Source organism: Salvia splendens, chromosome 2, assembly GCF_004379255.2.
Source record: "Salvia splendens isolate huo1 chromosome 2, SspV2, whole genome shotgun sequence".
In the NCBI taxonomy this organism is placed as follows: domain Eukaryota; kingdom Viridiplantae; phylum Streptophyta; class Magnoliopsida; order Lamiales; family Lamiaceae; genus Salvia; species Salvia splendens.
This window is the reverse complement of record NC_056033.1, coordinates 2,548,151-2,563,725: the sequence shown is the minus strand read 5'-3', so window position 1 is coordinate 2,563,725 and position 15,575 is coordinate 2,548,151. Positions and strand designations below refer to the sequence as shown.

General features: G+C 41.2%; 1 protein-coding gene and 1 pseudogene across 2 annotated transcripts; one reads left to right on the top strand and one right to left on the bottom strand.

Annotated features, from left to right (window-relative positions):
* The first annotated feature begins 1,576 nt into the window (after nucleotides 1-1,576).
* On the top strand, nucleotides 1,577-8,634 carry LOC121783224 (ISWI chromatin-remodeling complex ATPase CHR11-like). 2 transcript variants are annotated; one of them, XM_042181245.1, is made up of 25 exons: nucleotides 1,577-1,877; nucleotides 2,441-2,569; nucleotides 2,655-2,758; nucleotides 2,890-3,002; nucleotides 3,175-3,272; nucleotides 3,377-3,556; nucleotides 3,645-3,866; nucleotides 4,255-4,389; nucleotides 4,693-4,975; nucleotides 5,084-5,157; nucleotides 5,298-5,518; nucleotides 5,605-5,692; nucleotides 5,776-5,869; nucleotides 5,958-6,146; nucleotides 6,236-6,267; nucleotides 6,353-6,429; nucleotides 6,517-6,606; nucleotides 6,689-6,758; nucleotides 7,043-7,097; nucleotides 7,175-7,233; nucleotides 7,319-7,484; nucleotides 7,564-7,742; nucleotides 7,832-8,050; nucleotides 8,151-8,258; nucleotides 8,337-8,634. In XM_042181245.1, the coding sequence occupies exons 1-25, from the start codon at nucleotides 1,683-1,685 to the stop codon at nucleotides 8,352-8,354; spliced, it is 3,198 nt and encodes a 1,065-aa protein (XP_042037179.1). In that variant the 5' UTR covers nucleotides 1,577-1,682; the 3' UTR covers nucleotides 8,355-8,634. The 2 variants fall into 2 exon arrangements, with proteins under 2 accessions (XP_042037179.1, XP_042037172.1); XM_042181238.1 differs by having other exon boundaries at nucleotides 8,148-8,258.
* Nucleotides 8,635-9,277: 643 nt separating this feature from the next.
* Nucleotides 9,278-12,115, bottom strand: LOC121764421 (annotated as a pseudogene).
* Between the last annotated feature and the right edge of the window lie 3,460 nt (nucleotides 12,116-15,575).

Genomic DNA, 15,575 nt, shown 5'->3' with positions numbered 1-15,575 from the left:
TATCTTACAAGATGATCGAGTTGAGTAGTACTCCCCATCTGTTCCACCTTAACAGAGGTTTATTCTTTACTTTACTCCTTCTTCACTTAAATTATTTATTAGGAGTACTATTATTTTTTCAAAACAAATGCTAACAATGATACGTCTATACTAACATGTAACAAAGGGGGTATTACTCAGAAAGAACACGTCAAATCTTCAAATCGTGCCAAACATGATCAACTTTTTGCTCTTTATTGGTTTTTATCTCTTTCTAGTTTCATTATGGACCTCAACGTCTTCATTATCGGCTTAGAGGTCATTGGGATAAAAGTCAACTTTGATTGACTCAATCGCACTACTGAACGTTGAGCCTTTTCCCTTAGCCTTTTCTCATGACAGCTTTGTGGCCAGTGGGACGATCTTCTCTTGGCACAATGTCGTAGTGCTTAAACTCGTGATTTGCTGATATCGTAGTATTTGAAGTCTTTTTGTTCTTAGTAGAAGATCCCGCTACGTGAACCAACGAATTTTATTCTGATCACAACAAAATCTATTCATTATCTAGTCATTTATAATATTTCAGTTTTGACTTCGGTTTCAAATCCATAACCTGAATCTATCTAACCTGACCCAAATGACATGTTTCATGTCCGATACAACTAGACTTGTTCATTCTTTTATTTTTATCTTCACATTTACAATTTCCCATCCTTTTTTCCCATTTTTTCTTTTGTTTCTTATAATCCATTCAAGGTTCTATTCCCATCAGTCCATCAAATCCATTATATATAGAGTATCCCCAAATTCCTATCCGTGACCGTTTGACGGGTCTCAATTTGGGATAAACCCAATTGCATATTGATGTTTGTATGAGGGCATCCGCAGTGGTGCGGATGTCCCGACGCCCTTTCCCGTGGAATTTCCACTGCCACGTCATAAGGACTTTCCATTGCTCTGCTGCGTCATAAGGACTTTCCACTGCACAGTGGCGGAATTCCCCTACGGAATTCCCGACGGAATTCTCACATTTAAAAAAATCACAAATTCACAAATGAACCAATTTTCGGAAGTAAACAAGTTACGGAATTAAATTACGACACAAATAGGGAAAAAAATCCATTTAAAAAAGAAAAGAACATTTCACCAAATTTTAAAAAAATACATTTCAATAATTAAAAAATAAATAAATAAATCAGAATTCCGCGGGAGTCGACGCAACGGCGGACGTCCCTACGGAATTCCGCAAGGAATTCCGCGGAAGGCCGCGGACCTGCGACGTCCTCAGCTGAATTCCGTATCCGCGCCATTCGTGCCTAATGACGGACGTCCGTCACGGAATTCCGGCAAATCCGTGGGAATTCCGCGGCGAAGTCCGCCATTGCGGATGCTCTTATCTGGAGTATTCAAATTAAAACTCTGAGTAGATTTAAAACAAAATTCATAGCCCATTAGCCCAACCCAGTGGAAGGAATATTAATTTTTTTTACCCCAAAGCAAATGGCGGGAAAACGTCCAACAAAATAAATTTCCAAACAATTTTGGGGCAGCTATTTAAACCCAAACCCGCTAGCGCAATTGGTCGGTTGCATTTCAATTTAAGTATTTCCATTTTTACATTTTTTTCTTTCTCCGCTTTTTCCCCTAAAACCGCAAACGCTACTGCTTTTCGAAGCGGAGCTGAATCACAGAAACCCTCGGAAATGGCGAAGCCCTCGCGTGCAAAGGACTCATCCGACGACTCGTTGACCAGCTCCTCGGCCGAGGAGGAGGTGGTCAAGGACCAGGTCAATGACGAAGAAGACGACGACGAGCTCGAGGCGGTGGCTCGCACCGCTGAAGATTCCGACGACGAGGATGCTCCCAATGATGCTGTTCAGGACGATGATGAAATTGAGGTTTAATTACTTTGAATTTGCGGGTTTCGTCTTTTTTTGTTGTAATTGTTTGCTGTCTTACTACTGCACGGTGTAGCTTGACGGATCTGTGGCCAGGTTGTGGTCGTTGGCAATTGAAACTAAAAATATAACATATAACTGTCCCACATCGGTGTCAAGATAAAACTGAAACTAGTATATAAGTCTCATGGGCCCCTCCTCCTATCACCAATTGGTTTTAGGATGGAACCCACGGATTTCTATCAGTGGTTGAGTTGTGTTTTCTTCTTATTTGTAGGATGGAACTAGCTAGGTTTGTTTTTATCTGGTTTGCTAGTTGTAAAAGAGTGTAGAAACGGGGTGGGGATAAATTTACTAGTTAGACAATAAGTTTAATTGTTCTTATAATTTGGTTAAATTTGGAGAATTTTAAAAAAATAAACAACAGTATAGTTGCATTTCCCCCATTGAGATACATTTGATTTTTTTATTTATTAGCTACGCAGATTTATGTTTCTATAACCATTTTATCGTTGGTGTATTACTATTTAGAGATGTACTGAAGCTTTCGTTTGTGGTTTCAGGAAGAGGATGTTGTTGCAAATGAAACTGCAAAGCGTGAAAGAGCAAGGCTTAAAGAAATGCAGCGGGTAAAAAAGCAGAAAATACAAGAAATACTTGATGACCAGAATGCTGCTATTGAGGCTGACATGGTGTGTTTTCCCAATATGAATTGGTACTTGATAATGAATACATTGGCGTTGCATATTATAAATGATTTGATCTACCTTGTTTCAGAACAACAAAGGAAAGGGTCGATTGAACTATCTGTTACAGCAAACTGAGTTATTTGCTCACTTTGCCAAGGGTGATCAATCTGTTCAGAAAAAGGGCAAGGGAAGGTGGGTAGTGTCATTTTGATTTGATTATCTTTCTTATTCACATTGTTAATATAGTCATCATCAGTAGCCAAACTAGATGCTAGCCTGAAATAAATCTTATGTTTCTTGTGCTCTCCAATTGCACCTTTTAGGGGTCGCCATGCGTCGAAGATAACTGAAGAGGAAGAAGATGAAGAGTGTCTTAAAGAGGAAGAAGATGGCCTTTCTGGCACTGGAAACACTAGACTATTGGTGCAGCCCTCTTGTAAGATTTCTTCTAGATTGGTTCACTGCTATGTGAGTGTCATAGTCCTATGTTTATTTTCTATTGTATAAGTTTCTAATTTGGTGGCAACTATGTAATTGTATTTGGTCCCTATAATGTTATTTAGAGAAATGGTGTGGCATCCTATGCTAAATTTTTACCTTTGTTGCAGGTATTCAGGGTAAGATGAGGGACTACCAGCTAGCTGGTTTAAATTGGCTGATTCGGCTGTATGAGAATGGCATTAATGGGATACTTGCTGATGAAATGGTATATATGGAGAGTAGTGGAATTTTCAAACATATTGGTGCATCTTTCCCCCTTTTATTGATAATGGTGTTTGTATTCATATCAGTGTGTTGTATTTCGATTAGGGTCTTGGTAAAACTTTGCAAACAATATCCTTGATGGGCTACTTGCACGAGTTCAGAGGAATTACAGGTCCTCACATGGTTGTTGCTCCAAAATCCACACTTGGAAATTGGATGAATGAAATTAAAAGGTTTTGCCCTGTACTGCGTGCTGTAAAGTTCCTTGGAAATCCTGATGAGAGGGTAAGCTTGCCCTGCCAATTTTAGATATTTTTTTCAGGCCTTGTGCTCTAACTGATTTGATTTAAAAAATCTTATTTATGTTTTCCAGAGATATATTCGTGAGGAGTTACTTGTTGCTGGCAAGTTCGATGTCTGTGTAACAAGTTTTGAGATGGCTATCAAAGAGAAGAGTATGCTGCGCCGATTTAGTTGGCGCTATATCATTATTGACGAAGCCCATAGAATTAAGAATGAGAATTCCCTTCTTTCAAAAACGATGAGGCTCTTTAATACTAACTATCGACTTCTTATTACTGGAACACCACTTCAGGTGATGATTTATTTTGTCACAGTTGCTAAGTCTGAAAAATTTTTATGAGCTTTGCAATAACTGTTACACTAGTAGTGTTCTGGATTTGAGGTATGGTATGGTATAAAATCATGTTTTCTTTGGAACTTTACAAATCTAAAATGTAATTTGATGTCCAATTAGTTTGAGGTTATTTTCGTTGCAGGAACTTTTATTTCTCTTGAATTTGGTCCTATGGAATCTTCAAGATTTACACTTTGTGAAAGTATTTTTGGTTGGGGTTTTTTATTTGGTCTGTTATGCCTGCTGATGTATGATTTATTTATAGGAGATTTATGTTTGATTATATTCATGTCTTTTGAGATGTGATGTTAGTTTTTTGTATGTCTGCTGTTTTTCCCCTTTGCAGAATAATCTTCATGAACTCTGGGCTCTCCTCAACTTTTTGCTTCCAGAAATATTTAGCTCTGCAGAGACGTTTGATGAGTGGTTCCAAATTTCTGGTGAAAATGACGAACATGAAGTTGTCCAACAGCTTCACAAGGTATGCAATTGTTCTGTTATGATAATTCTGTATGGAAAAATGCGTAATTCTTATTTTTGATAATAATCAAAAAGTGCATGAAAGTTGTAGGCTGATCAATTCATAAGCATCTCCGATCTATATGTTGGATAATCCAATTGTTGTATTACATCACAAAGAGTTCTGCAATTCCTATGCCATTTTCTCTTGTATAGTGAAAATATTTATGCTGTTATCTGTTTCCTTGGGCACAAAATTACTAGAATTAGATATAAACTTGTCTGACTGAATCTATCACTGTGGTCCTTTTTGGTGATATACCAGGTTCTCCGGCCCTTCCTTCTTAGAAGGCTAAAATCTGATGTCGAGAAAGGTTTACCTCCCAAGAAGGAGACAATACTTAAAGTTGGTATGTCCCAAATGCAAAAGCAATACTATAAGGCGTTGCTACAGAAAGATCTTGAGGTGGTAAATGCTGGTGGAGAACGCAAACGCCTTCTTAATATAGCCATGCAGCTCCGAAAATGTTGCAATCATCCATATTTGTTTCAAGGTGCGGAGCCTGGCCCACCTTATAGCACAGGGGAACATCTAATTGAAAATGCTGGTAAGGTTATCAGACTATCAAGGAGGAAAAAAGCTCTATATGCTCTAATTTGTGTTCTCCTTTTCAGATTTGTTTAGTTTGAGAGTTTTCTATCTGTTGTGGTTGCAGGCAAGATGGTTCTTCTTGATAAGTTGCTGCCAAAACTAAAGGAGCGTGATTCCAGGGTTTTGATATTTTCCCAGGTTGGAACCATGACCGACTTTGTCTCTACTTTCAGAATTTTATACCTCTTACCGATTGACTAGATTTATTGTATGTTTTTTTATCCCTTTTACTTTTGGATTTCCCCATAATGCATTACTTCTTTTATTTCATACATCAGATGACAAGGCTGCTAGACATTCTCGAGGACTACTTAATGTTCCGTGGGTACTTCTATTGCCGAATTGATGGAAATACAGGAGGAGAAGATCGAGATGCTTCCATTGAATGCTTCAATAAACCAGGAAGTGAGAAATTTGTCTTTCTGCTATCAACTAGGGCTGGAGGTCTTGGTATCAATCTGGCAACTGCTGACGTTGTCATTCTTTATGATAGTGACTGGTAAGAGTTTGCTTCTCTACTGTTTTGGTTTTAAGGCTATTGAATTGGCTTTTGAAATTATAATGCTAGGCTCAATATGATTGCAGGAATCCACAGGTTGATTTACAAGCTCAGGATCGAGCTCATAGGATAGGGCAGAAGAAGGAGGTTCAAGTTTTCCGGTTCTGCACGGAGGTTTGTCTTGTCATTATTTTATAGTTATATCAAGTGCTCTGGAGGTCCAATGTTTCTATGACTTATCATTTGATACTATGTAGTACACAATTGAGGAGAAAGTTATTGAAAGGGCGTATAAGAAGCTTGCTCTTGATGCGTTGGTTATCCAGCAAGGGAGACTAGCAGAACAAAAGAGTGAGAGTCATTTGCATTCACTAATATTGCTTCCTTCACTGGCAATATTGATGTGAATTATTTATGTATTTGATTCTCTGTGTTGCAGCTGTGAATAAGGATGAGTTGTTGCAAATGGTAAGATTCGGAGCTGAAATGGTTTTCAGCTCCAAAGATAGCACGATCACTGATGAGGATATAGATCGAATAATTGCCAAGGGAGAAGAAGCAACAGCTGAACTTGATGCCAAGATGAAAAAATTTACTGAAGATGCCATCAAATTCAAAATGGATGACAGTATGTTTCATATTCTTGACCTCTTATGGTTTTTGTCCATTTATTTATCTTTTAGTAGTTTGTCTAACATAGCTATGAACTTTCTCCAGCTGCTGATTTGTATGATTTCGACGATGATAAGGTGTAGATACTGTGCTTATTGCTGGCTATTATGGTTTTATGTTATTCCTGCCCCCAACTAATTTGTATTCTTTTCACTTGTGAAGGATGAAAATAAGTTAGATTTTAAGAAAATTGTCAGTGATAATTGGGTTGAACCTCCAAAAAGAGAAAGGAAACGCAAGTACGTTTCTTCAACCTCTCTAATCACATGCTTAATTGTCAATTTGTTGTCAGCTAGACTAATCCATTTGTTGTTACTTATGTGTAGCTACTCAGAATCAGAGTACTTCAAGCAGACAATGCGTCAAAGTGGTCCTGCTAGGCCCAAGGAGCCTCGAATTCCTCGCATGCCGCAATTGTAAGTGTTTTATGTTCATTGTTTGAATTGTTGAGTACTTTTAAGACTTATGTATGTTAAAGCTCATGTCACCTTTTGTCAGGCATGATTTCCAATTCTTCAACACACAGCGTCTTAGCGAGCTTTATGAGAAAGAAGTGCGTCATCTTATGGTACGGGTCCAGCTTATTCCTGCTCCCTCTGTCCCATTCAAAGTGTCTCACTTTCCTTTTTAGTTGTCCCATTCCAAGTGTATCATTCCATTTTAGGGAGCAATAAGGACTTCTAATTGTGCAATTGCCTTTGACTTTTCTCTCTCTCCTGCTCTCTCTTAAAACACATGTAGGCCAATGCACTTGATACTCCAATTATCTTTTCGTTAATACCCGTGCTTAAGAGAAATGAAACACTTAAATATCTGCACTTTATCACTTCTTACTTGTGTCTTTGAATTCAGCAAACACATCAAAGAAATCAAATAAAAGATACCATAGACGTGGATGAACAAGAAGGTTTGTTCTTTCTTGAGAATTTCATGTACTTATTTGCCTGAATCATATGCTGATTATGTTTCCTGTACTGTACCTAGATGTGGGAGACCCGTTGACGGTTGAGGAGCAGGAAGAGAAAGAGCTGTTACTGGAAGAAGTAAGTTAACTTGCCTTGCTCATTGCTTGATGTTAGCTTGAGCTTTACCTGATTTTTTGTTATTTAATTTAATTTTGGTTTTTAGGGATTTTCGGCTTGGAGCAGAAAAGACTTTAACAGCTTTATTAGGGCCTGTGAGAAGTATGGTCGGAATGATGTTAGTGGTATTGCTTCTGAAATGGAAGGGAAAACAGAGGAAGAAGTTGAAAGATATGCCAAAGTTTTTACGGATAGATACAAAGAACTCAATGGTAAGCATTGAGGTTTCAGCTTTTAGTGACATTATGACTTTAATTTCAATTCTACACTCGTATAACTTTTTTTCATCAGATTATGATAGGATCATCAAAAGCATTGAAAGAGGAGAGGCCAGGATATCACGGAAGGATGAGATCATGAAAGCAATTGGGAAGAAGCTGGATCGCTATAAAAACCCTTGGCTGGAATTGAAGATCCAGTATGGCCAGAACAAAGGGAAGTTGTACAACGAGGAATGTGATCGCTTCATGGTTAGACTCTGACTAATCAGCTCGACTCTTTGAATACGTTGGATCTCTTGTTTACCATTCCTGTAATAACTGGTGTTTGTTCATCTCAGATATGCATGGTCCATAAGCTTGGATATGGTAACTGGGATGAGCTTAAGGCAGCCTTCCGTACTTCACCCTTGTTTCGCTTCGATTGGTTTATAAAGTCTCGTACCACACAAGAACTTGCAAGGAGATGTGATACACTAATTAGGCTGGTAGAGAAGGAAAACCAGGAATACGATGAGAGGGAGAGGCAGGCACGCAAAGAGAAGAAACTAGCTGCCAAGGTGCATAACTGCATATGCTGTACCTTCCTCTTCAATCATTGGAATAACCATGTTGTCTTTGGCTCAGTTTCTTAGCATTTCTTCTCTTTCGTCTCAGCAGAACAACACAACCCCATCCAAGCGCTCTGCTGCTAGACAGGCTGCAGAGAGCCCCCCATCAACAATGAAGAAGCGGAAGCAATCATCGATGGATGACTATGTGAGCTCGGTATGTTTCTCTGGATATATTCTATTAACTGCTATATATTATATGATGTTAACCATTTTTCTCCAAACCTTTTGCCAGGGAAAGAAGAGGAAATGATTGATCACAAATAGGTTGCAAACTGCTTTTGTTATTGGTAATGATAATAGACGCTTTAGTTGTACAAATTCAGAATATATGTATACGAGGTAATGATCCATTTAACTGTCTTAAAATTGAGCCTCGTCTATCCACTTACTAGTTAAGCTACTGTGACTCTTATGTAGTGTTATTAGCTGAAGGAAATTATTTACTTTATGATGGATGATGGATATCTTTTGTTGTATCAATGTGCAAACCGTAATGGCATTTGTTATATACAAATGTTGTGTTTTTAGCATTTGTTATGAAATACAGCTTTTTAAATCCCCCACTCCGTCCTAGTTGCTGTCGACTAGCACAGAGTATGACACATTTCAAGTTCGTGTTAATTGAAGACTCTGTCATGTGTTTTTTTTTTGTTTTTTAAGAACTTGACAGTTGAGTTGCTATGCAACTACTTTTTCTAGGTGATATTTTGTCCATTTACTACTATTTTCTTGTGTTTTTGATCAATTCTTTCCCTGGCAAAAGATTTTTGATGTTGTTTAGTGATTTTGGAAAGCTTCTTTTGTTTATAGTATGTTATTTTTGGATCTTTTGTTGTTGTTATTCGTCAATCTTTAGAGCATTTCTTCGAATAAAAAACAAACTTTTGTGGATATGTATATGATCTCTAATATCATGTGCTATACTACTTGATTCTTCCTTCATTTTGTCATTTTGAAAAGTTCAATATTATGTCCCATTTGACTTTTACAATATTGGTAACTAGGTTTTATCACTTTATGCTCCACTAATTTATTCCACTTCACTTATATTTTCTAGTAGTATCATAGTATGTATGTCCTACCCTACAATGAGTAAAATATTGCAAACATGGATATGCCAACTGAATATTCATTTTTAGAAATAATATTTCTTGTCAATTGAGATGTGAAAAATGGATGCCAGAGCTAACTGTATGGACAAGATTGGACAAACATGAGACCAAAAAAATGATTTAGACAAATATTACTCCCTCTCCCTATTAGGCTTAGCTACATAATCGAATCATCAACCAACATTTTTATACACCAATGGCTCATCAATATATTGTAGCCAAGACTCGAGAGGACAGCCAACCATACCAGGTTTTATTCACACTTGTCGTTGCCCGTGTCATCACTCGTCCGCTTCTTCTCCCTCCCGCTCTCTCCCCACGCTTTGGCTGCAGCGACGGCCCTCTCTCTGTCCAGGCTCACCCTTTTAGAATCAGAGTCTCTCGAGTTATTGTGCACTGAAGGTGAGCCTTTTCAGCCTCCTCGCCCCAAATCTTCCAAGCTGTCGGCATCAGATATTCTCCTGCATGTATCCCTGTGCCTTGGCGTACCTCCTCGGCTCAGGGAGGCGGGTGCGTTGGGGTCGTACCTTTGCGATGTCAAATATGTCAAAGCAGTAACAACATCACCTATTAGAGGCCTCAATGCAGCTTGCTCTTGCACGCACATGGCTACCACCGATAGTGCCCGATAGAGTCCACGAATCGGGTAGTGCCTGGAAACTTCTTTCGGTCCTTGAGAAACGGCCTCGCCTGTGTCCATTTCAAGATGAGAATCGGAGTATAAATAATATATCTCGGAAAAAAAGGACGATTGAATATGTTACCCATGCGACGAGATTATACTCCCCTCCACCCACGTTGCCGACAGCCCTTCGCCCCGTGATGATTTCAAGAAAGACAACCCCAAAAGTATAGATGTCTGACTTTGGGGTGAGCTTACCAGTCAGAGCATATTCCGGGGCACAATAACCTTCCGTCCCCATCACCCTCGTAGTGACGTGAGTTTTATCCCCAATAGGGGCCAGTTTGGCAAGCCCGAAATCAGACAACTTTGGGAAGTATCCCTCACCAAGAAGAATATTAGAAGGTTTCAAGTCTCTGTATGACTGGTGGATTCGCTTTGTCGTGCAAGTATTCTAATCCCTTTGCTGTTCCAGCTGCTATCTTCATCCTTGTATTCCAGTCCAAGGGCTTTTGACCCGGTGGAAGATCTACGAAGAAATATCGTAACGAATTAGGTTAGTAAATAGAAAGGCGTTTCACACAAAGTATACAAATCATTGTTTCATTCAAGAAAAGTGTCAAAGTTTACATTTTTCATAGCAAACAGATTCTCACGCCAATCAATATAGTTTCAGTTTGTTAATTTTTGGCAGGCCTTCACTACTTCAATCATCATCTACACACTTAAAATAGACAAGAATTGCTAGAGAACTAAGTATATCAATGAGGTCTACATGCTACATAAATGAATGATTATCTGCCTTCCGTTGATACTATTATTAGTAGAATGACTGTTCTAACACTTAATACAAGAATAACAAGCTAATCTGTATTGCTAGAAGATATATCAGTTTAAGTCCAAATGCTACACAAAGAAGTTAAGAAAAGTTGTAAGTTGCCAACTAACTCAAATTTATGAGTAATGTTTCACGATGATGAGATAATCCAGGATAGACTATCAGGATACACAAGTGACAAAATCTCTCTTTCGATATCAATATACAAAACAAACTTTTGCAAATCAAAAGCACTTTGGCAGTCGAAAGAATTACTAACCATGTAAATGGTCTTCCAGCGATCCCAATGGCATGAACTCATATACTAGAAGACGTTGGGAACCCTGAGAACAATGCCCGATCAATCTGATAAGATTTGGATGGTGCAAGAGGCTAAGCATGAGAATCTCCACTGAAAACTCTCGACTCCCTTGATCGCCATGCCGATCAAGCTGTTTAACTGCAACAGTCTACACAAGGCAACTATTCTCACAACCATATAAAGCATGTCAAATTCAAGAAGTAACGAGGGTAGCCAACCTCTCCCGTGTCTAGTTGACCTTTGAAAACGCGTCCAAACCCGCCCTCACCCAGCAAGAACTCTGGTCTAAAGTACTTTGTTGCTACAGAAAGCTCTTCGAATGTGAATATGCGCGCAGGATGTTTCGTAACTGTCATTTCCTTCTTACTATCCTTACCATCCTGAGATCTTGATTTATCTGCAAGATATCAATGTATGCATAAAACAATCAAGAATGTATTTTCTAATCACATCCACAGCTTATCCCATACCTTCATTGATCACATATCCTAAGCTAAAAAGCAAAATTCCGATGAAACAAGCATTCATTCACTGATAAAACAATGAAACAGTAATCACATTTATAAAAAAAACGAATATCACCAAGAACTCCAAAATCGACATATCAAGAATGGAGTTTCTCATCATATCCACAGCTTATCCCATACCTTCATAAATCTTATAATTGGCTAATCTAAAAAGCAAGATTTTAATGAATATGTCAAATACCACTAACAATTTCCCTCTAAGCAAGCATGCATTCACTGATGAAACAAAGCAACAATAATCACATTCAGAATATTACCAAGAACTCCATAATCCAGATATCAAGAAACCCAAATCATTTTTAATTTTTTCAAAATTCAACCAAACACAGGAAATCCTGGCAATGCACAAACCAAGTTAGCTGAATTCAGGGTATTAACAATGGAATTGGACTGACCTTTTGAACCCTCTTTGACAAAATCCTTCTTTGACGCTTCTTTGCTACTCTTGTTTACTTCCTTCTCCGATGATCCGAAGCAGGAAAAACACCCCATTTTTCAACTGACTCACCCCAAAAAGAGGAACACACCCAAATTCTCTAACTATTCTATATATATATATACGCGAATTTCGAGCATCAGAAACGTATTCCTATCCATGCAAAGCAGCCCATTTCATCAATAACTCGCTTCTTGAAAACTCTTGATGGACCAACGGGTAAATCTTGATTGATCAACGGTGAAGAAAGATAAGAGTAATAAAAATGGATAAATGAAAGTTTTTTTTTTTTGCAGTTAAGCCCATCCACTACCCTGTCTCTATACCGTCCTTTAACCGTCCCTTAGAGCATCTCCAATGGCGGACGTCCGGTCGGACATCCGGTCGGACATCGCGACGGGCGACCGGGACGTCCGCCATTGTGGCGTTTAGGTCGGATACGGACGTCCCGTGAGGACGTCGGGTGTCCTCGGACGTCCCGGCGACGGGCGGGCGGACGTCCGCCACTGTGGCAAGGGTCGGACGTCCCGGTCGGACGTCCGGAATTTTTTTATTTTTTTTAAAAACTCTATATATACGGCTCTTTGAACTTCATTTCAACGCGGAGTGAGCCGGGGATGTTGGATTATGTAGAGGTTTAGGATGAAACGTTGCATCCCTTCATTTCACAACCGAAAATAACTGATTGTTGGCGGGTTATAAAATTGCAATTTGGTCCTTCAGTTCGACCCCAGCCAGGGGCTGCCGCCCCTTGGACCCTGATGGATCCGCGAATTTCTGATGTTAGTAAATGCTGGTAGAGAATGAAAATTACGACACAAAGAATTTACGTGGTTCGATTTACTGAGGTAAATCTACGTCCACGGGAAGAAGGGAGGGCAAGATTGTATTGCTTGATCTGGGATTACAGCTTACAACACAGACTTGCTATATGGTATTTTATCTCTAGAGAGCTTAACCCTTTTCTATCTGATCTAAGTTCTATTTATACATTGAACTAAGGTCGTGGTTTGCAGCCCCACTAACAAGATCGTGGGTGAGCAATAACTGCTCAATAACTGCTTCGTACCACTAAATAGATCGTGGGTATAGCGGAGGTCGTGGAGGCCTTTCATGAGTCCACTAACTCCTAGTTCGGTCGAATGCTGAGACCGAACTGCTGGACTTTACCGATCAGCTCTTGCCGATCTGAGAGGAGAGCTTGACTGGTCGGCTTTTACCGAGCTGTAGGCCGAGTCCGAACTCTTTGGTCGTGCCGAACTCTTTGGTGCCGAACAGATACTCTTTCTTGGGCTCTGGGCTGATGGGCCGTCACTATTATTGGGCTTGCCATTAGGGTTTAGTTCGTACCCCATCACTACCCCCCCCGAAAAGCGAAGTGAATCACTTCGGCGAGGTGAGTCACTTCGGCATTCTGGATAATGGTAAGGGGGAGGCTGACGTCAGGGGACGTGCCTTGCGCGTGCCTGCATTAAATGCGACAGTAAAATCCGGCCGTTGAATCCTGAAAAGGTGGGATTCGAAACGGCGCAACGATCTCGAAATCTTTCCCGAATCTGATAAATATGCTCCTTTTTCCTCATTTGAACACCTTTGCTGTTGCGTCTTCTATACTCTCTCTTTCTCGAGAAATTTTCTTCCGCTTTCACGAGCTTCTTCAGACTTTCTTCGCCTTCAAAAAGTAAGAAAAATGTCTTCTTCTTCTTCGGAGTCGGGTAGCGGTAGGAAAGGGGATAAGGGGTCTTCTGGCCGGAAAGAGTCCGGGGAGAAGACCGTAGAGTATTTCCATAGTATTTTGAGTAAGGATACTGTGATATCCCTACCCGAAAAATACTTTTTTCCTGGGGGGAAGGCGGTGGTACCTGACGGTGATCATAGGGCTGACTCCCCGCCGGAGGGGTACGCCACCGTGTACGAGGCCTGCTTAGAATGCGGGCTTCGTTTCCCCCTCCCTTCCGCCTTTATAGATTTACTAGATTTTTTTCAGCTTCCTTTAGGCCAAGTGACTCCGAACTCTTGGAGGCACTTGTCGGCCTTCGCTGCCGAACTCCGTAGGTTAGGAAGGGATTTGTCTTTGAAGGCGATCCTTAAATTTTTTCAATTTAAGAGGAAGGGGTCTTGGTTTTACTTGATCCCTTTACAGCCCTTTAGGGCCTTTTGTAAAACGAAGTGGCCGAAGTGGCAAAATCGCTTCTTCTACTATGATAGGACCGCGGCTCCTAGTTTTCCCTGGAGAGGGCCGGAGTCCGTTATCCGTCACCCTCGGCCTGAACCGTTGGACGCGCTCGATGGCGAGCTCAACAAGATTCCCATAGTTAGGAAACAATACACGGAGTCTGAGCTCGTCAAGGGCGACGTCGTGTTCGACATCTCGTCTTCGGACGAAGAGGCCGAGGGTGAGGATTTCTCTTTATCTTTATGCTCTACTGCTTTAACGAAGAAAATCTGACTTTGCTTTCTTGCTTTTTGGCAGTGTACATGCTGAGTAAGGCTAGCCGCAAATCTTCGGAGTCCAAGGAGCCGGAGAGGCCGAAAACCACCAGCTCGGCGTCTGATGCCGAGAGGACTCCGAAAAGGCAAAAAACCTCTTCGGATCCGAAGAAGCCGGAGTCGACTTCGGCAAAGGGGAGGGGGAAGGCCCAGAAGCCCCCGAGAGCGCCAGAGAAAGACGTGGTCTTGGCGCCTCCTTCGGAACATATCTGTGAGCCGTTTTTATGGCCCACGGACTTCGCCGAGGTGAATTCTCTTCTTGATTTTCTGGCCTTGCTTTTTTCCTGTATTTTTTGTGGCCCCTTTGTTGACTTTTTTCTTTATCCATTTTCAGAGGAACGATATGCTCTCCAAGCTCGTCGCCGTCGAACTCTCCAAAGCGTCCAATGACTATGCTGAGATGCAGAGGAAGTTGGCGGCTGCTTGTCATCGGGCCGAACAGGCTGAGGCTAACTTTGAGAAAGCCAGAGCTGCTAGGATTTCGGCCCAGGATGAAGCTCAGTTTGCCAAAAACCAGCTCGTCATCCAGCAAGAGCAGACGAAACGGAGGGATGCTGCCGCCGTGGCTGCCCAGGGGGAGGCTCTCCGTGTTTACACGGAGAAACTCTTTTTGAGCAGCCAGTTCTCGGCCTTTGTCGGTAGTCTGGTAAGGCTAATTGCCGATAAGGGCGAGCAGGGGGCCGACGTCGTGCTGCCTCTGTACAGCCGAGAGATAGCAGCTCGGCTTCAGAATCTGCCGCTCCTTGAGGAGCTCGCTTCATCCTCGGTCCTGCTTTCTGCAGACCGAGTCCGGAGTTGTCGAGCTGATCGGGACGAGAACCTGGAGGCTATCTTTGCCTCCGTGGGACCCGTTTCACCCGCTTCGACTTACAACGGAGAGGGTGAGGCCGAGCCGCTGGAGCTGGAGGTCGAAGTCGAGCGGGCCGGGCATCCGGAGAAGGAAGCCGATCAGGAGGCGGAGGCGAGGCCGGCAGGAGGCGAGGCCGAGGCTGAGGTAGCTCAGGAGAAAGAAGCTGAACCAGACCAAGGAGCCGGAGACGAAGCTGGTGGAGTATGATTTCGTCTCCCTTCTCTTAGTCTAGTTTCTTCCTTGTAAAATGGCCTTGAAGCCCTCTTAGTGTAAAAATTTTCCTTGTGAATGAAAA